We start from the raw sequence: 23,553 nt of genomic DNA, 5'->3' as shown, positions 1-23,553 counted from the left end.
AGATACAACGTTCAGTTTGAGTATAACCATGAAGATGATAGCACAGTCTGCTATCGAAAGCACTCGCATATGATAATTAAAAGTTAATGAAGCTTCAAATCCTTTTTATAAACAGGTACTAATACAAATATATATAGAAAATATTCCAAATTGGCTTCAGCAAAATCAATTTCTAGTGTGAACAACAACACTTAATGGCCAATCCCGAAATAGTATTGTTTCATCAAATGTTCAAGGCTGTTGGTAATGTTCAACACGTTCTTTAGGACAATTGAAGTATATAAATGAACAATTTGTTGTTATCATGTACTGACAAACAATTACTTGCAAAAGGAATTATTTACTCAGTTCCAAACAACACCAACATTTTTACAATAATATTTATGAGTAACTGAAAAGGTTACTGGTGATTATGATCAAATTCATCTATTAAAACTTTCACAGAGATGTGTATATCATGCACATGATTTGATTCCATATACAAACCTGAAGAAGAAATCCATCCAAAACAACGACTCACCTTCGAATAATGATAAGGAACGCCATGCAATTTGATATATGAGAGAATATCGATGAGAAATTTCACTTTCAAAGGAATTAAAATCAGTCGTTGAGTTGAATCTAACTGTGTGCGTTTCTCTGTATGTAAGGTACAAGACTTTGAATCTGCTAGCCTGTCGAATGCTAATGTGACGTCACGAGATATTTGCGATCCCTGTTATGAGCAAAGCATTTGATGTTTTGTTCGTGGTTATGAAATATGGCAATAAGAATTGAAAAAATGAGTTTACTATCAAATTCAAAGATTGCAAGCGTTTCTGAAGTCCAGTTGGTCAATTATTTTATAGGGCGAACTGGAGGATTGAAGCGATTGAGTGAATCGTTGTGTTCAGATTATTATTGATATGCCCTGTTTTTTGATGATATTATTTTTTTATTATTATCTTCTGATAAATGTGATGAATTTACTTTGAAATGATTCTCACAACAAAAACAAATTCGTTTAACGAACTCCTATTTGTGTCAACTCACAGATGACGATCATAAACATATAATTCATGAATGGTTTCACGAGTATTGAAAACAAATTTTTATTGGTTTTTCAAATGATGCCTACGGATATGATACAGAATAACGTTATTTTGGCTTAATCATAACTTTCTTCTTCGAATATTTATTAATTCCCTCCAGCTAGTCATAATGAAATAGAAATGTATGTAACAAACATATTATAACCTTGTTTACAGAGTATTCTATTTGAGTAATCTAAAAAATGATCTTGAATTCTGGGTACCCACATATAGAAAAAGCACTCACTCTGATGATAAACTACTTATATGAACAATTCTTGAAAATCAATGGTACTACTGGTATCCAATCTTATCTGTAAGAATTTTTTCTTGTGAAAACGGACTATTTCAAGAGTTATTAGATGTTTGAGCTCATTTTTGTATATATTATCTATACAAATGAGTTGCATCATAAAATATCTCTGAAATGGTTTTTTCATTATCTGCTATTCTGACTAAAACTCAATAAACATTGATATTTTCTGGAATATACTCACATTATTAGAATTCCGCTATCTTATATAAATATCATCAAGATAAGAGCCCATCGATGATACTGATTCTGTCTTTCGCCAGGCATACAGAATGTTGTCGAGAAAACACCTAGCCATGCTGACATTCTTCTGTGGAATGTCCATCTTCTGCATCATATTCGGCATCCTGGTCATCATTCTCTGGTGGGTCCTTCACGATGCCATTCTACGCAGCCAGTTGGTACTTAAACCGGGAAATACCGCTTACGATGTGTGGATCAAAAATCCTGTGCCTTTGACCCTCAAATTCCACATGTTCAACTGGACAAATCCCGAAGATATATATAATACTTCCACAAAACTAAAGTTCCAGGAACTAGGACCTTATGTCTACAGGGAGACCAAGGAGAAGGTAAACGTCACGTGGAATGCTAATGAAACGGTCACATTCAGGACTGTAAAGACGTGGTGGTTCGATCAAGAAAGTAGTAACGGCAGTGTCCATGATGCTTTCACAACTATCAACCCCGTAGCATTGGTGAGTAGATTATAAATTTGGGAAGAGTTTCTTCTGAATTGATTCGTTAATGAAGGCTTCAACTCCCTATGTAATAGGTACAAAAACATTAATAGAAGAACTATAAGGACTACAAAACAACTTTATCATATGAAAAAATGAAAAAGTCTGCAAACAAACAAAAAAAAAAGCTGGGCAATCATCAATGACAGGGGAAAATAGAATATTGCTCCTACGAAAACTGACCTAGAATCTGATTATAATAAATATTACTGCACTGTGTCACATAATTTATCCAAAGATATAAAATCCAATATTAATCCTTTGACTCTTCTTAAAGACAACTCAGTTTCAGAGACATTTTTTTTCATGGCTACAGATGTTATGGAAATTAGAAAAATTCTTAAACAAATTAAAATGTTTAACTGGTTGGGATGACATGAGCATAAAAGCCTGTACCAAGTTGCCCAACTCCGCTATCACCGCTTTGGTAGAAGCTATAACACAAGCTTCATAACGGGTGTATTCCCGGCATGTTTAAAAACAGCCATTGTTATTTCTTTGCACAAAAGAGGCGACACAAACAATCCTGCTAACTTTATGCATATTTCTTTGCTAGCTACCCTTGCTAAAATCATAAAAATAAACTTGTTGAACAAAGAATTATGATGTTTGTGAATTAGCATAATATTATTAGTAGCAGTCAGTTTGGGTTTCAGAGGTTGAAAAACACGGAAGATGCTATGTTTCATCTACTGGAAACCGTTTATCTCAATTTAAGTAATCGTGAAATAGCAGCGGCAGTTTTTTGCGATCTTTCAAAAGCTTTCGATAGCGTGGATCATGAAATTCTGCTGCAAAAACCAGAAGTGTATGGCTTTAGGAATATATCTTTGAGATGGTTCAGATCATACCTGTCAGAACATACTCAAAAAGTTGAACTATCGGAAAACATATCCCATATCCAGTTACTTGTGGTATTCCACAAGGATCGGTTCCAATAAATTCGGTACTTCTCGTTCTCCGCAACGGATTCAATATCCCCTGGAGCGTGGAGCAACACCGGTGTCTCGTCAATACCGTAAGAGTGCCGTAGATGGTAATATAGCACTCTTAGGGCCGCGTTATGTCGATGGATATAGGCCGAGACCGCATATGCTGGACATGCTGATAGCAAGTGCATTAGGGTCTCGGGCGCCTCGCGGCAGGCCCTGCACCTTGTGTCAGGAACCTCTATACCCATCATGCGACTGTGGTAGATTAAGGTGTTGAAGACACCATCCTGGCAAGCCATGATGAACCCCTCAGTTTTCGACTTCAGCCCACTCGACCTGAGAAAAGCGAACGTCAGGCGCTTTGATAAGCCAAGGTCTTCAATGTTATTGAAGAAAACCCCATGCATCGGCTTATCCCTGTGTCTCCGCAGAAGTAAGGTGATCTCTGCGGCTTTTATCTGAGCTTTTTGCTGAACGGGTTCCAACTCGGTGACAAAGTTGTAGTCACCTCGTTCAGAGTCGAATACTATACCGAGTTCATCAGCTGCTCGAGCAGCTGCCCTAAGGAGAAATGCTCCAATTCCTGCTCTCTCATGGTCACGGACCATGCAGAGAAGGGGATCCGAACTCCTGACGAATATACAGGCTGTATCCAGTACCATTCTGTCATGTAGACACTCCAAACTCAAAAGTCCACGACCTCCCTGTTGTCGGGGGAAGTACAACCGTGGAACGGACGATTTGGGATGCAAACTCCTATAGAGATGCATCATTTTTCGGGTCCTTACGTCGAGTTGATACAGATCCTCCCGAGTCCACTTCACTATTCCAAACGAGTAGAGTAAGATTGGAACGGCAAGCATATTTGTTGCAGCTACTTTGTTCTTCCCCGACAGTTCCGATGACCAGATCTGTCGAAGTTTGTGCTGATACTTGCCGCGGAGAGAGTTTTTTCACTGCAGTTACCTCTTGTGAGAGGCGTTGTTCAACCCCGAGGTAAGTATACGTCTCTCCGGCATCCAGATGGTGTAGGATGCTCCCATCTACGAGCTGAACATCCTCTCCGTAGTCCCTGCATCGTCCTCTTTTGAGATGAACCATTGCACATTTGTCTATCCCGAATTTCATACCGATAGCATGCGTGTACTCTTCCACCACCCTCAAAGACTGATGGAGATCCTTCTCTCCAGAGGCATAAAGTTTAAGATCATCCATATAAAACAGATGGGTGACCTTGTGCCTCCGGTTTCCGGGGTGCCATAGTTATACCCTCGAGTCTTTCTGAGCGCAACGGATAATGGCAATAGTGAGATGCAGAATAGAAGGGGGCTGAGGGAATCACCCTGGAATACACCCTTTCGAATATATTATTATTGTCATTATTATTATAATTAGTATCTTCAAATATTATTCAATCAGAATGATTATTGTACTTTAAGTTTTCTGATAGGCTGTTTTCAATTTCATTGAAACAGTTTTTTGTTGTGAAGTATATTATCTGAGCATGATTTTGATACATTTCGAACAAATGTAGTAATAATATAATCGATCCATTTCCAGAGTGCAGCTTTCGTTGCAAGAAACTGGCACTACATGATAAAGAAAGGACTTTCCGTATCTCTCAGATCTTTGATAGATTCAATTGCAATCACTCAATCAGTAGGAAAAGTCCTCTTCACTGGATATGAGGATCCATTGATGACCACGGCTTCCAAAATTCCTTTCCTCTCGCTGAAAAGTCTGCCTTTCAAGGACAAGTTTGGATGGTTTTACGGTGTAAGTACAGGTTGGTGGAACTTACTTCATAATTATTTGTCAGTATCTCAATTCATAATATTCACAGACCAGTCTCCAAAAGGTCTTGGATAAGTTACAGTTATAGTTTTTGAAAAACGTGGAAATGACAAACTTTCATAGGAAGGAACATTTTAGACAATCACATAATAATAATAGTATCTTTATCCATTCATTCGAAAGGTTTCACACAACATGATAATAATAGTGATAGTTGAATAAAGAAAAATTACAATAAGTGCAAAAGCACTTACTTCGTATAACAAGAACAATATAAATTGAAGAACTCATTAAAACACAGATATAATATATAGATATGAACTTAAACCTATAACAATAATGATAGTGAAAGGGATATATAAAAGTTAATGAAAGTGAAACTTTTGAATAATAATGTATACCTATTCACTAGTAAAAGAAAATGGCACAATAATTGGAACACGACAAAATACAGGGTGTAACTGAATAAGTGTAAAACATTCAAGGAAGTGATTCCTCATCGAAAAAAAGATAGGATCTTTCATATAAAGAAACTTCATTGGAGCATCCCTTGTTAAGAAACAGCCCCTTAAAGGGGGTACATAAAATTTATATAACAATTTTTTTCTCAAGCACTGAAAAAGTAACAATATTGAAATTACCCTGACGTTTTGTACTACCAAAAAGAAACTTAGCCAGTAATTTATTTGGTTTACCCCATGGTTGTACGGGTGGAAAACGCAACCCATTAAATTTATTTCCAATGTAACTTTTTGTCATATTATTTTTTTACTATTTAAAAATGTATTTCCGATGGCCTGTTTCATTCTGAACAAAAAATGTCTCTTGGGTTTTTTCCCAAAATGAACCAGTTCGCAGCAAAAAATTATTTTACGAACAACTACAGAGATGCATCGTCATAAATGCGAACTGAATTTATTGTTATTTTGTAGTTAGTACCTGCATTGAACGATTAAAGGGTAATAAACAAAACTAATTTATTGATAACAAAACACACAACATGTAGAAATCATAGTAAATGTTCAATATGTCTACCTTCAGACATTACGCATGCATCTAGACGTCGGCGCGTTGAGCCACGTATTCGCTCAAATATTCCTGGAGTCTTTCTGATTACCCTGCACGCATCGATGATGCGGTTTCTTAAGTCCTCTACATCGCGAACAAGAGTATGATAAAGCAAATGCTGTAAATGGCCCCAAAGAGAGAAATCGAGAGGATTGAGATCCGGGGATCGAGCGGGCCAGTTCTGTGGTCCTCCTCAACCTATCCACTGATTTGCATGCTGACGTACTACTTGACTAAAATGGGCGGGAGCCCCATCATGCATAAAAAACATATCCCTTCTGACGCCCAAAGGAACTTCCTCCAGCAGTACTGGATGCACTTCTTTCAAAAATTGAACGTATGCCTCACCATTCAATCGAGGAGGTAGAAAATAAGGCCTAATAAAATCATCCCCAATAACTCCGAGCCACACGTTAAGAGAAAACTGTTCTTGATGGTTAGTTTCGACAATAGCGTGAGGATTTTCATCAGCCCATATGTGGTAATTATGAAAATCAATAATCTTGTCACGAGAAAAACTACATTCGTCTGTGAATTCTATCGTCTTCAGAAAGTCACAATTTCTTCTGATCATTTCCAGCATCCAATTGCAAAATTCAAGACGGTTCGTAAAGTCTCGCGATAACAGTGCCTGTACTCGTTGCAGATGGTAAGGGTATAAGAGTTGTTCCTTCAAAATTCGAAATACCGTCATATGATCAACATTTAGCTGGAAAGGAATCTTTCTAGTACTGGTAGTAGGTTGTTCTTCAATCAAATTAGGTACTGCTTCCTCAAGCTGTGGTGTTCGTACTTCTCGATGGCAACCACAATCCTGCGTTCTTTTGTCGAATGAACCATATTCTCGTAATCGTTGATGAAGTCAAGCAAATATTCTATGTGAAGGATGCTGCCGTTGAGGATACATTTCAGCATATCTTCTAGAAGCTTCTAACCCATTCCCCTGCGACAGACCGTGAACGTAATACATATCAGCCATTTCTTCATTTGTGTACGCCATTTTAATAACAAGTGAATTATTAAAGTAACAAATTGAGAACAGAACAATAACAGACAATTAGTATTGATTCAATTTCGAAAATTCACACACTGACAGCGTCATACTAATTTAATTGTCACTATTGCTAATAGCAACCTACTAGGTAGATTAGTTTCGTATTTTCGCATTTATGACGATATATCTCTGTAGTTGTTCCTAAAATAATTTTTTGCTGCAACTGGTTCTCTAGCCTCAGCAGTACATAACATATTGATCAACATCGAAAAATGTACCTGCATTTTGTGTTGAAAATAAAAGAGATCTGATAAAAATTAGGATTATTTTTTATTTGACAGGTTGGAAATATCTAAAATTTCCATAGAATCAGTTCAATTGACCTCAATGAATCATGGAAAGAAGGTAAACAAGTTTCTCTCATTAAATCCATAGTTTGGAAATTATCACATAATAATCAATCGACAAAACACTTATGAAATTAAAATCAATGATTCCAGAAAACACTTCATTGAAATTCAGCTGTGAATGCTATATTACCGAAATGTTTTTCTTCGAAAGGTTGAATGTAATAAAATTTCCATTAATCGATTTTTTTCATCTCTGAGAATATTATAAAAAGGTCAACAAGTTTTGAAAAGGAATTATTCAGAGAACTGTTTCAAAATCATAATTTGACTTCGAAGAAAATTTCGTAGATGGGAGATGAATTGAATCAAAAATGCAATTATGAAAAAAAAAACTCATATGTACTCTTCTGTTTCCGGAAGATAACAAAACACTTCAGGAATTACTTCTGTCCATGTCTTACTTTTAGACATTTCGAAGGCCTTCGAGCGTCTATGGCACGAAAGTCTTCTGCATAAGCTAGTTGCGTTCGACCTGCCTCGGGGCCTGATCCGGTGGATTGGGTCCCTTCTGAAAGACAAAACATTTCAGGTTAGAGTAGAAGGTTCTCTGTCTGATAACAGAGAGATCCTCGATGGAGTGCCACAGTGGGCCGTGCTCTCTATCACGCTGTACTCACTTCACACCAGTGACATTCCGAGCTCTGAGCGTGTGAAGATATCTCTAGACGCCGACAACACGGCTCTCCTCTCATCTTCCATGGGTAGAGAGCTCGGGATTGTCTACATGCAACGTGCATTGAACGACCTCGAGCGCTGGTACTTTGGACGGAAGATCCGAGTGAACCCGGAAAAGACTCTGGCGATAACCATAGGAAGAACGATATCTTATCCGGCCAGAAAAGTGAGGATCTCAGTAAGGGAGATTGACTGGCAGGCGCGGGTAAAGTACCTCGGTCTTCTGATAGACCGTAGGCTCACCTGGAACCCGCACATTATGTACGTTAAATCAAAGATAGAGGGTCGGATAGCTAGTCTGTACCCTCTCATCAACAGAAGATCAAAAATGAGCCTTAAAAACAAAATTACCATCTACAGCACGCTGTTCAAGCCTGTCGTCATGTATGCTTCAGGTAAGTGGGGACAAGCGGCTCCGTCTAACATCTCCATCCTGGAGAGATTACCAAGTTGATACGGATGATTGTGAATTCTCCGTGCTTCGTGCGGAATGAAGCCATCCGCAGAGATTTGCAGCTGCCTTCCATTCAGCACTCCATTCAGTCAAGGACTCGGCGAGTTTTTGATAGCACAGAAACTCACGAAAATCCGTTAGTTGAGGAAGCTATAGATTATGCTGTAGACGACCCCTCCCGATATAGAAGGCCCCGACACTTTGTCGAATGAGATCCTCATGTTCCCCGTTAACGGATGAACAAATTTTTCATCCATCCCACCCCAGCCTGGTAGGGGTACCCGGTGAAGGGCGGTACTGATGTCTGAGGACAATCATACCGCCACCATCTCTTCAGTCATGAACCCATTCGTCTCTCTGACAAATATCAGCTGCAAGAGGAAGGGAAGTACGCTTCAACCTGATTGAACTGAGGATGAGCTTGGTCGACTTCATGTTGATATTATTATATTATATTATATTATATATTATATTATATTACACAATTATTGGAACGGACAAATATGTCCGTTCCAATAATTGAAAATCGATTCCGGCAGTTGTGTCGGTAACAGGATATCTTCGTGGTATTAGGGGGTCACTGTTTGGTGTGAATTTTGGGGTGGCGGCGTCATCGATCCATATTCCTTTCAGAACGATGTTGGCCTGGCGATCACTGTCGGCGGGCACTATAGGTCGATAGTCACCAATGGCCTGAATTGGATGATCTGAACATCAACGACATGTGGTTTCAACAGAACGGCGCTATGTGCCACACAACACATACCACATTAGATATTCTGCACGAACGATTTGAGACCATAGTCATCTCACCAAGATCGTACGTTTTGAACCTGTTAGACTTTTTCTTGTGGGGTTTTCTCAAGTCACAGGTAAGCAACGTAGAACAAATAAATAATTGACAAGGTTCCATTGAAACATACATCAAGCTAGTACTTTAAGGAACAAAATGATTTATTTTGCTCAGATTAGAAAATCAATTCTAATCAATACTGTTATCATTGATTGTAGTTGAAATTAGAGACCAAACGCAACGCATTAACGATTCTATACCAAATTCGACTCGATATAGGTCTGGTCAGAGATGCTAAGCTGAACGACAAATGCATTGCTGTACTTAACTCTCTCCAGGAAACAAGCCTAAGTGAATAAAGGCGATGGTATTATAATTTAATTTTGTACTTCCAACAAGATTCATAGTGACTAACCCAAGCTCAGCGACGCGACAGGCAAATTGGTTGGGAAACATGGCCAGAGCAAAATTGAGGTTCCGAAAGGACGTAGTAGGTTTTATTTGTGGGAATAGGCTATTGGTGAGGAAGCAGTTTTCCAGAAACGGCATTTTTTTTCTTCTGTAGACTAGTACATACATAGTACATACCTTCATCGTACGATAGATAATTTATAGAATCTTTCAACTAGTATAAAAAGTAAGGTTTCCCAAAAAGCGACTCATTAGTTTAATCAGTTAGGCAAATGATCTTGATGAACTACTGTACTTACTTGTGATCTTGTTTTTCAGAGAAACGGTTCAGAGAATTATGAGGGAGTTTTTGAAATGGATACCGGATTCTCGGGCCATTTAGGTGAATTGAGGTCATGGAATTATGCAAAATACTCCAGCTTCTATCAAGGAGAATGCGGGGGATTGAAAGATTCCTCTTCCGGAGAGTTTTTCCCCAGAGAACTGACCAAGGAGAGTATCATCAAACTGTTTTCTCCGGATCTATGTAGGTTCATGGAACTGGAGTATGAGAAAGAAATAGTTATCAATGGCGTCGTTGGATACAAGTATTCTGCTGGACAGAGATTTCTGGATAATGGTTGGTATATTTTTTTGTTCGATCGAAAACGGCAAATATATTGGGTTAGTGGATTTATTCGGTAGGAGGGTTTATTATCGTTCAAACACTCATTTGAACATCAATTAGTCCGCGATTGGGCAAGCACAAATCATATGCTCTGCTGTACCGTCTTTCGATTGTACAAGTCTCTATCCACATTATGATCCAAACAACATTGGCCTATAATCAATATAATCAAAATCTGACAAAATTTTGTGGCAGTTTTCTCATATATAAAAATCATGCACCTGATCACTTACAGACTGATTCGGAGTATTACTCTTCAACAGTCTAGTACTGGTGAATCATCAGTCTAGTACTGTTGAATTAAAGGGATGTTGCTAGATATTTTCTCTAACAGATTTGTGCAAATCTCCGTTCAAAATTGTGACATCAAAGATTTCCGGAAGGCATGTGTTAGATCCTACATAATTTCATTATTATCGATAATCTTCTTTGTTTGTTTCAGGAACCCTGATACCTGAAAACAAATGTTTTTGTGAAGGCGACTGTATGCCTTCAGGAACTGTGAACGTCTCAACTTGTAAATTTGGATCACCAGCGTTTGTATCGTTACCTTATTTTTATAAAGCTGATCCATATTACATCAATAGTATTGAAGGTATGACACCAAGTGAAGAAAAGAGTGATTTTTTCCTCGTGTTGGAACCAGTAAGTCATTTTCAAATTTTCAATTACAATTTCAGATGGAATTATTTGTTCATACCGAAAAATCTGAAGAAATCATATCAATTACCTGATGATATTTTCTAGTGGAATTTCATATTAAGTTGTTTCAGTCATCTTTGTCACTATTTTCGTAAACAAGTTACAATTATGATGCCTCAGAGGCATTTTAATATTTCTTCTATATTGTACTTTCAATTTCTATATGAGTTATATGATCTGATTGATTTGGCCGTTACTTGATGAGGATCCATAGTAATTTCATGAACCACACCTTTCAGTTCGATTTTCGCAAACTATTTATTTTCAAAAATATATCACGACATGAATAACATGCATGAATAAAAATATATACCGAAAACACACTCACACGGGACAGTATTTGAACCTCGAATCCAACCACCATCAATCGACTTAACGAGGAATCATCAAGACTCTTGTAGACCGTGCTTTTGGGCTCTGTGATACAAAGGAAGGTCTCGAGAACGAACTAGGCATTATCAAAAAAGATTCTCAACGGAATGGTTACCCCAAAGTGATGGTGGTAGAGACTTTGGCTGATTGACAGGAAGAGAAGCCGTCATAATCAGTGCTTGCACTTACCAACATCAGTGGAATGTCTGAAAGGATGAGAAGAATTGCATTCAAGTACAACATCAAAACCTGTTTCAGATCCGGAAACACTTTCCGTAGCAGCCTCACGATTCCAGGAATTGCATTTACTGGACACCCTATGAGTGTGGCAATGAATGAAATCAACCTATTTATGCTCAGAGGGTCGTTAATGACCCAACGCTCTTTTTAATTTCTTTCGCACTTGTCGCTACAAGTTGAGAGGAAATATTCAGGTTTTTGGTAAGTCATCATTTCAAGTTTCGTCTGAATTGTTCGATTTTGTTCTGCGATAAACCAGTAGAAAGTGATACAAATTACATTGATGAGTAAGCAGTAATATTTTTAGTCATCTATTTTAAGGGCCGATTGGGAACTTAGATACCCAATTCATTGAAATCAAGTGAAATGAATGAAGATTTATGTTATTCATAACCTGAAATTTGAAACATTATTTACATGGGTCGTTATCGACCCCTTGGGCAAATTTTAGTATGTTTTATATGTTATTTCAGGAAAAAAAACAAATAACTACAGCTTAACTGTTGAAAGAAATAGAGAAGCTAGATGATGATGCCGAGATGCCCAGAGATATTATCGTTACACCTCCTGAAGATAACGGATTTGATACAGACACTGATTCCGATGAAGAGGATTGTAACGATCCAGATAGATTGAATAGTCATCAGTTAGACGCGGAAGCAGAAACAAATATAACCAATGTCCACGAAACAGAAGACATATAATTTGATGAACAAGAGGTAAAGAATGGTGATTTAGCAGCAATAACAACAACAAATAAAAAGGAAAAATTCAATCAGAAAAGGTTTTAGACAACCAATACAGATCTTAATATACTGTTATATATATATATATTATATATATATATATATATATATATATATATATATATATATATATATATATATATATATATATATATATAATACGAATATGAAAGTTATTGTTATATGATGAGCTGTTTTCTCGGGTTTCGCTCCGTGTTCTGTGTATTTTCTCCCCATAAGGATTATTTTCACAACGTTTCGGCAAAGTCTCATTTGCCATCTTCTGGTGATGTCTGGTTTTTGCAACGGGCAGCTAAAAAGAGTAAATATTTATTCTAATCAGACCGAATTCCCGAAAAACTACTATTCTATATATACATACGGTCGTTACATTATCAATTATATATATATATATATATAATATATATATATATATATATATATATATATATATATATATATATATATGTATGTAAAACATATTTGTCAAAAAAAAAACAAACCTTGCATGTTTCACATGCAATTGTATCACAATTTAATTTACACATTTGAATACACATATTAATGTGACATAAAACAAGAACATATGTACAATAATAATAATAAAAACGTGATCGTTAATACATAATATTGTTAATTTTATCTTGGCAGAACACTGACAATATTTACAATTTGTCATCATAATATTCCTGCAGGCTATAATAAGCTTTCATGAGCAGTATATTTTTGACCGAATCCCTGAAACCTGAAACGTCTCTGCTCTATTATACCCCTAACTACCTGTGGTAAATGGTTGAAAATTGTTTTCCCTTCGTACATGTTAGAGTGTTTTGTTAGAGTCAATCTGGGTATTGACAGATGGATATTATTACTACTGTTCTGTTTTATGTTGTGGATTCTATGTGTATCTGGAGAATCAGTGTTATATCTCTTATGAATCAGGCAAACAACTTCGAGAATGAAGATGCTGAATAGAGTGAGGATTCGGTATTTAACGAAAAGTTGTCTACAACTATCCCTATGGTTTGTTTGCCCCACATAAAAACCGCAAAGATCTCTTTTGCAACACGAAGACCTAACTCAATAGTTGTTTACTACAGAATCCAAAATGCAATGCCATACCTTAGATGAGACTCTATTAGGGCAAAGTAAGTCGATCTAGCAGTGAATATATCAAGTTCATTGGAGACAATTCTGACAGCAAATGATCCTGAAGCCAATTTTGTGCATAAAGATGTGATATGTTCTTTAAATTTTAAGTTATTGTCAATATGCAGACCAAGAAATTCAGTGCAAGTCGTTTCTTCTATCTTCCTACCATCTAATAGCAAGTTGTCATAACTAAATTTGGAGTTTACAATTTTGGTCTTGTCTACCCCATCCAAACAGCTGTTTCGATTGACGAGTCAATGATCCCTTATTTTGAAAGAAATGGATGCAAGCAATTCATAAGGGGAAATATTCGTTTTGGGTACAAGGCTTGGATTTTAGCATCTTTTTGGGGCTATTGTATCAATTTTGATATATACCAGGGAATAAGAAAAGTCACTAAAGTTTCAGATGTAGGATTAGGTGAATCCGTGGTTTTGCAGTTTTTCGATATATTGAAAAATTATTATGAAAACTTATCATTTTATTTATTCTTTGATAACTTTTCCACGAATGCCACTTTGATATACAAATTAGGAAGAATTGGATTTGGTGGTACAGGTACTGTGAGAGAAAATCGTACCGACAAATATCCGCTGGAAAATAAAAAGACAATGAAGGAAAGAGAAAGAGGAGCTTATAATTTTGCTATGGACAGGAAGAATATCATATTCTCTGTTGGATATTTGACGTTTCTATGAACAATGCTTGGGTGCTTTCAAGAAAATTGGGATGCAAGCATGATAACTTGACCTTCAGAAGACAGGTAGTTTTATCCTTACTGTAAAAGTATGGTCAACCCCCACGATTTCCAAGACCATCAAGATCTCCATTTATACCACAAAGCCTTCGCTCATCCGGTCAGCATCTCATAAAATGCACACAAAAAAGAAGATGTTTAAAAAAAAAAGTCTATCTGTTTAAAATCTGTTTTTCCGTTAATCAGCTGTGCATTATGTCAAAGCAAAACAAATATCATTGCATGATAAATATTTTTAGAATATCATAAATAATAACCCCTCTGTTAGTTTCACAAAATAAATGAGAAAAATTACTGAATTTTTTATATTTCATTACATTTATTAGCCCAAGGGGTCGTTAATGACCCACATCAAAAGTTATTTTTTTTTTCAACATTTTTCTTGTGGTATTCAATGCTCAAATGAATATATACAAAAATATTGAAAGGTTTTCAACAAAAAATAAATCATAAACAGGTTAAGAGGCTTTTGAAAGAAACATACACACCGAGGAGAAACCAGCAAATCGGGAATAGCAGAGCATGTTTGGACTTATCAACATAATATCAAGTGGTTCCAAACTGAGATCATCCACAGATAGAAACAGTAGTTCAGGAGGAAATTCAAAGAAGCTGCATATATGTTGTTCAACAACGCGATCAGCCAAGCAAGCGTAGAGATACGCAACATGTGGAAACCTCTAATCAAGTGGAAAACCATCAAAAATTTTAGATATCCTGGGCATCTTCAAACATGTTATTCACTACGAAAATACTACTATCATAGCGAAACATGTCTTGACATATTCTTGAAAATAAATAGTGTGTGAAGATCAGATCATAATGTGTAGTTTATGGAAACTGAATTATATGAATTGAATATTTCAAATATGATCCTGAAAAATTTCATCTATTATCAGTATGACAGAAATCATAATTCTATTAATATATTTTTTCTCATTGCCTAAAATAGCTTCAAATATATGATGAAGTTCAAACAGTCACAAAGAAATTGTCTCATCATTTCAAATCTGTTTAAAATCTGTTTTTCCGTTAATCAGCTGTCGCTCCCATATGAACGACAACTCTCAGAAGTTGAGGAACTTGTGCGAGCTAAGGACTAACGAGGTCTCACCTTTCAACGTGTGATTCCTAACACGGTTGTAGAATCATCCCAGCTTCAACCAGATAAATTATCTCGAGGAAAATATCTGGTCGAGGCAGGAATCGAACCCACGGTCTTCCGATCGTGAGTCGGCGCACTACCACCGCGGCCAATTCCACTACAAATACATGAATATATCAAAAGTTGTAGATATCTTGGACATCTTCAAACATGTTATCATCAATATTCCATGGAATATTTTTTCTAAACGCCGACAAAACTTCCGAATCCATAAGAAAAATAATAATATTTATTATAATAATAATACAGAACACTGTAGTAAGAAGATAAAGGTGAATAAATAAGAACTCGATAAGTGTTTTTCACACTTGTTTCGAGAAATTACATTGCAATTGAACTTATAAATAATAAACATACTGACTGACAATTGCGGAAATATGAAAAAATCCAATGAGTATCAGACTAAATCTAAAAATAAATATTAACAAATAATTCGCACATACGCATATAAATGTGTAATTATAAATTAAAACAATGTTTGATGCGTGTGAGTGTTTTAAGATTGTTTATATGGCATTTAAATGACACAAATGTTATAAGCGGTGTTATAAGGTAAAATGGACAATCCTGATGTACTAATATATAATATTGTAATATTGTAAAATAATAACAAGTTTGTTCTTTCACACATTTTTTACATTAATACAAACTTTATTCCAAATATTTTTTTTATCAACAAAATCAGAAATCAATTATTTTTGCTGTCTGATATGAACTGCCTCAATGACTTTTTGGAAGTGGTGAACTATATAAATGTTTCATTGTATTGGGAAGAGTATTTAGTATAAAGTTGAAACAGTCACAGAAATGTTGTTCAATTATTTCAAATACGTAACGATATCAGAAATTGCAGATGCTCTGCAGATCTCCAAACATGAAATTATCAATATGACAGACGGCATAATTCAATTGGGAAATTTTCTCTCAATGCCTAAGAAACTTCAAATCCATATTTATTATTTCAAAAACTCGAAAAAACAACATGATATAATCACCTTCCATGGTTTGAGAATTTTATCAAGTTTTAATTTTGAACAATCACTTTTGATATCCGACGGATATATGTGGAGATTATTCAAAAAAAACTATGATATGAATGTTTCCACACACAAATTTTAGGATTCAGAATATTTATTGGCTGTAAGACTTTGTAAACCTACCTATACTTCATTTGAAGGAAAAACTTTCCCAAAATCGTTCGTTATATTCGATCGAAACACATTTTGCATATTCAAGTTGGATTATAAAATGTTGGAAAGTCCCATTTCCTATGCTTAGTTTTTAACGAACTGTAATTAATGAGTGATTTTGAATTCAACAGAGAACTGGGATACCTCTACAAGTAGCTGCAAGACTTCAACTGAACATGCGCCTCCAATCAATAGAGGAAATCCGGTATGTAGTATCTTCAGTAAACACCCCCAACTGTTAACGCAATTGAGATAGTTGGACTTATAACAAAAACACCTCACCATCTATTTTATCGATCCTGTCAAAGCTGCTTTGAAGCGGAGCTACTTTGCCAACCACAATTGTGGTTGGCAGCCTCCAAAAATATCCCGGTACAGAGAAAGGGTGATGAATAGGAAACTTCAATTTATGAGCGTACCGTTTTCCCTCCGCAAATATCACTCCTTCCCAGTTTTGATATCCTTCTACACCCATCTAAGACCTAGGAAGCACCTATATACGCATATAAGACCTAGGAGGCATCTGTATACCAAATTTCAGCTTCCTAGGACTCACCAGGATGGAGAAACAGAGATATATGAGTGAGTGTTAAGTAAGTGACTTTCGCATTTATACGTATAGAATCGTGTGGATTGTCAAAAGTTGATAACAAATATTTCATTGATATGGATAAACGAGATTCCTAAAAGTATTGAACATTCCGCTCACAACGTGACTATCAACTGTTGAAATCATGTTGAGCTCAGATAGATTCAAAAGTGAGCTAAAGAACTCTATCTTACTCTATTGGAGTCAAGCATCCACGGTATTGATAATATTCAACAGGAGACTCAAATCACCAATGATAATCAATCAAGGTTTCCAAAAGTTTTGCTACAAACCTTACGTAACTATCAACTGACTGGATTTTTTCATGCTCAGATAGATTCAAGACTGAGATATGTAGTGTGGTTTTAGAGCCTATCAACTATATCATTTTACGAACAAACGGATGGTACCGCAATGGGCAATCCATCAAGTCAGGCGATGACAACCTCTTTCATGGAAAATTTTGAACGAAGGAACTCAGAGCAAGCGGCCGTGAAACCATAGTGTGGCTGCGTTGAATTGCTGACAAGTTTATGTGAAGAGACACTAAATAATTTTCAATTAGATCTAAACTCTCTCGACCCAAAAATCCAATCCATAATGGAACACTATAGCCTTCTTGGAAGTTCTTGTGAACAGATGTGCAGATGGTACATTGGCCAACAGAGTGTGCAGGAAATCAATGCACACAGACAGGTACCTGAACAAAAACTGTAACCACCAGCAACAACTAAAGAGAGGAGTAATTTGAACGTTGCTTGAGAGATAACGACGTATTTGAGAACATGAGAGTCTTTTTGAGAAACTTGATTACCTGAAAAATATCTTCGTAGAAAATGGATCCAGCGAAGGAGGATTTGAGTGGACCTTACGACCCAGGAGGGAGAAGACCAAATAGACCCCAGCTAAACTGGTCAGGGGAAAAGCTTTCCTTCTCAATGCTGTAAATGTTACAGACCGGATCAGGAGAATCTTAAAAAGAACACGACGTGAAACCAATATTTAGACCAATAAAAACTATCAGACAAAGTCTAAGGTCAGCTAAAGTCCCCAGAGAACCTTCAGCAATACCCGGGTATACCAGATTCCTTGTATCTGCCGGTTGGTCTATATTGGAACCACGAAAAGAAGTGTAGGTACGTACCAGTCTCTCTGAGCAAGAGAGAAATTGTCGACTCTGACAAACCGACAAATCAGCTGTAGTCGAGCAAAGAAGACAGTCACATTTTCTCATTTCAAGGTACAGTAATACTCAGTAAAACTCAAAATTACTACCCAAGAGTAAATGAAGAGGCAATAGAAACTCAAAGACAAGGATGATTTGAATAGAAAAGGGAAGGCAACGAATATTAATAACATCTGCCTATCTGTACACAAACAATTTCAGGTAATAATATAGAACCAGAGTCAAATACTAGTTAACGTAGTTAATGCGTTCGGAACAACGAGAGCACGAACTAAGACACTGCGACCGCTACCACCTTTTTGATGTCTACCGCAGTAGTAGACGAAATGTCAGGCATTGAAACCTGTAAACCACGGCCAAAAAAAATCGAAAATTGCTTTCGCACAACTATAGCATCTGATGACATATTGCTTCAAAATTCATTACATGTTCTCTTGTGGACATTTCTGAAAGGACATCTTATAGAAACCAAATCAAGATCCTTAGAATGTTATACCTACATATTGTTTGAATTGTTTGTACTTATCTGAATGAGTATCATTACGTCATGTATGTTCTCACCTTTCCAACTCCCTTAGAACTAAATCCTGGAACTGTTTCTCCAATCCTCGAAATAGTTCTGAAACGCACTTTTTGGGCTATCTTCACGATTCAGTTTTTATCTCCTCAATCGTTGCAAAACACCGTCCTTCCATGAATCTCTTCCATTTCGGGAACAGAAAGAACAGAAAGTCGCTGGGGGGCGAATCTGGGAAATACAGTGACTGAAGTATGATTACGATATTGTTTTCGGCTAAAAATCGATAATGTGGCAAGAACTCCTGATGCACCATGCCACGATTATCTATTGTTTTTTGTATTGGCTCTCCTGGGCTCTTCCATTAGAACGATTGGACTTTGGTTCCCAATTCAGCAAGACAGATGTCATCACACCAGTCAGGTTGTCTCTCAGCTCGCCATACAAGGCAGGCAGACCACTCAGTCATCCAGAGTACCCCATATTGTCACGTGGTGTCCTGTGGCCCAGCGGTGAACAATCAGAGTGTACCAAATTGTCATGGAGCGTCTTCAAAACTGTCACGCAGCTCGCCAGATAATCAAAGCGCACGATTCTGCATCTCAGAACATCGTGGCGGGAGATTTGAATTTTTTGTGGACATAAATAATTCAGGCAGGCAGACGACCAGGCGTATCCCTCAACGAGACAGACCACCCAGTCACGTGGCGCGCTTACGTGAGAGCATATTTTCGCTCAACCACCATATAGAAGTAAACACGAGTAAATTCACTCTGGGTCGGCGTCTTTGATGTATTGGGCTGATATTTTATTTTCTGCTGGCATGTGGCGGGGCAGGAGAGTGTCGGTTGTGCACCTCTGCACGAGGTTCGATCAAAAAATATATGACCATGATCTGACTTCATCATTGCTACGAGGAGCTCACGATAAGTATCTCATATGATTGTGAACTGTTTAGGAATTGATAGCAAACCATGTACCCATGATTCGTCACCAGTTATGACCCTTTCAAGGAAATCTGGATCACTGCTGACGTCATCCAACAATTCCTGAACGATGCTCATGCGGCAGTTTTTTTTGGTGAAAATTCTGCAATTTTGGAACGAACATTGCTGCCATATGCTTCATGCCCAAAATTTTCGGAAAAATTGTATTGCATGAACCAACCGATATGCCGACTTCCTCAACAACTTCTCTGATAATGATTCGATGAGTCTCCATAACAGTATTTTCGCTTTGTCGACATTTTCAACGGTTGTTGATGTGCTCCATCCACTTGTACACATTTTTCCGACTTCTGAATATTTTTAATCATTTTGTATATTTTCTTATTAGTCAGTGAGCTATGCTTGAAGACTGGCAGTAAACAAATCTAAAGAAATGAACTTTAAACGTTCAAGCCAGTCTCGAATATACCTACACAGTAAGTTGAATGGGCTGACGCCTATCAGAAAACAACTACTCTCCTGGCTAATACCACGAAGGGCGTTGGATTATATCCGACAGGCGTCAGTGCAGTAATCTTAACAGTTGGTTAGTACCTTGTCCACTAGATTGAGTGACATTTTGTTGTTCGCTCCAACTTAGGAAGAGGAATGAAATACTCTGAAAGAATTCCGATTTTCAATTATGAAATATCATTGACTTTAGGTTTATGATGGTCACTATCTTGCACTGCCGAGTGGCTAATGAGCCCGAAACCGGTCTGCAAGTGTGCCCATTCCAAAATTGAAGGTCAACTCTTTCAGTTGTATTGCCAATTGCATATGCAGGAAATTTTCTGTGAAGATTCCTGCACTAACGCCTGTCAGATATAATCCAACGCCCTTCGTGGTATTAGCCAGGGGATTAGTTGTTTTCTGATAGGCGTCAGTCCATTCAACCTACTGTGTAGGTATATACAAGACTGGCTTGAACGTTTAAAGTTAATTTCTTTAGATTTGTTTACTGCCAGTCATCAAGCATAGCCCACTGACTAATAAGAAACTTTTTTTTACTAGATTGTTCATAACTTTCGTAATTTTTTTGAGCCTCTCTTGAAATGTTTCAAAAAGATTCTAGAGGTCATTCCGAATCGAATGAGCTCTGAATCATGATTTTTGGTGCCCTTGGACAGAAGTTCCAGAAAAAGGATCTTGTGACTCAGACTATTCCAATTATTATATAGTCCTCTCACCATAATAACACAAGCATTTTGAGCAAGTAACATTTCTTTTCTGCCCTTTCCAATATCATGTAGCCCAACAATCTCATCATGATCAGTATGACCTTTCCTGATTCAACATGGTTCGTGATTTGATCTCCAGAAATTTGAAAATTGCTTCATTTTGAAAACCTGATTTGAATGTGAGCTTTTGAGTTAATTGCCTCAAACAACATTTTGTTGGAAGACAGAACAATTTACTCATGAAATGATATACTCGAGGCCCAAAAAAATTAAGTGTTAATGCAAATTGTTTGTATTCGGTGGAATACCTTCTTGCTGACGGATTTAATTTCTTCAATTTGGCTTGTGTTTTGACAATTCCTGATAAAGGTTCACTCAGAAACTTGTCATACATCTCATTGAAGTCCTCTAGAGTCGGATCTCTCTTATGACTGGATGTTTTCATGCATTTTTTCCTTCTCATAGCTCTTGGTTTCTCACGCAACTTCGTCTTTCGTGGAGTTCCACAGCTCAAAAATGCTTGTGTTTGAGTAACAGTTGTTGGAGAGACGTTACAACTTGAAGATGGTGAAGAACTCTGACCTGGGACTGGAAAAAAACTGTACTGTGATTCATTCATATAGTGATATATAATTTGATAAAACTTTTGATTTACCCTAATTTCTTTTTGAACTGTTAAATACATCATGTGTGTGAAGAAATACATGAGTTTTAAGAAAATCAAAATAACCCCACATAGAATAATTATTGATATTGTTTTCTTTCCTCATATTTCATAAAAAAATACCTTGACATATCTGTAGCAGCTGGAGGAGAAGTTATGGTTTCTGCGTGCATGACGATGTTACTAGTAATGTTCAAAAATAACAAATTATCATTTAGAAATGCAGAAGATATTACAATCAATATGTAAACTTGCGACACAACGTAGAAATCCGTATCCGTCAAAAAATATGTACTAAGAACATGCTAAATGGTACTCACCATCCAAGACAGCAATTTTTTCAGGAGTTCCTTCGCAATTTTCATCATTGATAACTTCCAAGAAGTGCTCAGTGGCACTGTGGGAAATATGTATGGAACTGCATTTTGGAATAGATGTTTATGAGTTCCGGATTAAGAAATGACTTCTTTGACAAAATTTTTCTCACATACCCTATAGTTTCTATGCAAGGCATGGATACCTGATAAATCATCTGTTACATAACCGTAGCCTACAAGCAGCCCTAAAGAAACATTAACAAAATAGTAATTCATTTGCATGGGACATTTCCAAATGATAATAAATACAATGTTCAAAAAACTCCGTTGAGATAATGCTGAGAAATGAAAATTAATAACATTTACCTACCTTGTAGAATTCTCTTGAATTCTGAACAACCTTGTATTTTCCCCAGTTTTTGTAAAACAACCACGAACATTTGCGAAACATTCTCCTATATAAAAGATATTTCACCTATTCAAAATTTTTATCATATTCCAATAGTTACTGGAAGTAAAGTTGTAAACAATAACAAAGGAACGTTAAGTGGAAAGTCAAAAGTGAGGTTGAAGTTAAAACCACCTGTAACTGCACATGCGTATAAAAACTAGGTTCTGGCGGGAGGCCTAGCTTTCGCATCTGTATTTAATATGTGGTACCATCATCCTATGCTACTGTTGAAATTTCAAGTGTTATTGATCGCTTAAATCCAGTTTTCACACAAAATTTAGCAAATTCTTTGATCTTCTGATAACAGGAACCGCCAAACACGCGAAACACTTCATTAACAAACTAAACATGCTAAACAAACTAAAAATACTAAGCTTATTTAAAAAAATATTTTCAACTTTTTATTTCGATGTTTTTTTAGTTTTTTAAACTATATTTATTTTTAATTTTTTAGTTTCGAATGCTATAAAAGCGTGTTTTTCAGACTTTTTAAACTATATTCATTTTATCTAAACTTTGGGATCAATCAGCCGTATATTGTTCAGGAAAATGACCACCGATATTTTCCGATTCCAGAAAGGGAGCCAGAAAATCAGCTACCAAGCTCAAGGCAGCAGGCGCGCAGAGGAGGATTATAAATAAGGCAACAGGCGCGCGTGTTATAAAAAAAAAATACTTTTTTCAAATGAAGAAACACAAATATCAAGGAGGTTACGTAAAGCGCCATCTGCCCGCGAATAGATCAAGCAATAACGTCGATATATCAAGGAGATTATGTATTGCGCCATCTGCCCGCGAATAGATCAAGCAATAATGTTGATAATTCTGTCAAATACAGCTCACGACCTTGAGAGTTACAAACAAACAGATATACATACATACAGGTGAAGCTAATATAAAGCGTGTAAAAAAAAATTGCCCATCGAAAGTACGCAGCCCGCGAAATTCGAATATTCACGTTATTTTTTGTACACACCTTCTAATAATTTCGAATCTGCAATGACTATGTATATATTT

At 36.7% G+C, this 23,553-nt stretch overlaps 1 protein-coding gene across 8 annotated transcripts in view; it reads left to right on the top strand.

The window, feature by feature from the left end:
• LOC111505867 (protein peste) overlaps positions 1-23,553 on the top strand; it is a 63,877-nt gene that overhangs the window by 38,188 nt on the left and 2,136 nt on the right. For 6 of the 8 annotated variants that reach the window (XM_023160775.2, XM_023160779.2, XM_023160787.2 and 3 more), the window contains 5 exons: positions 1,647-2,081; positions 4,616-4,831; positions 9,973-10,273; positions 10,764-10,966; positions 16,777-16,850. In XM_023160775.2, coding sequence (XP_023016543.2) covers positions 1,656-2,081; positions 4,616-4,831; positions 9,973-10,273; positions 10,764-10,966; positions 16,777-16,850 — 1,220 coding nt within the window. In that variant the 5' untranslated portion in view covers positions 1,647-1,655. Of the gene's footprint in view, positions 1-1,646; positions 2,082-4,615; positions 4,832-9,972; positions 10,274-10,763; positions 10,967-12,108; positions 12,355-16,776; positions 16,851-23,553 lie in introns of all 8 variants that reach the window. The other 2 variants (XR_012465511.1, XM_023160795.2) reach the window with 2 other exon arrangements.

Source organism: Leptinotarsa decemlineata, unplaced genomic scaffold (assembly GCF_025532065.1).
Source record: "Leptinotarsa decemlineata unplaced genomic scaffold, Ldec_3_MD MMD2_tig00001064_RagTag_RagTag, whole genome shotgun sequence".
In the NCBI taxonomy this organism is placed as follows: Eukaryota; Metazoa; Arthropoda; class Insecta; order Coleoptera; family Chrysomelidae; genus Leptinotarsa; species Leptinotarsa decemlineata.
This window is presented reverse-complemented; position numbering and strand designations above follow the sequence as displayed.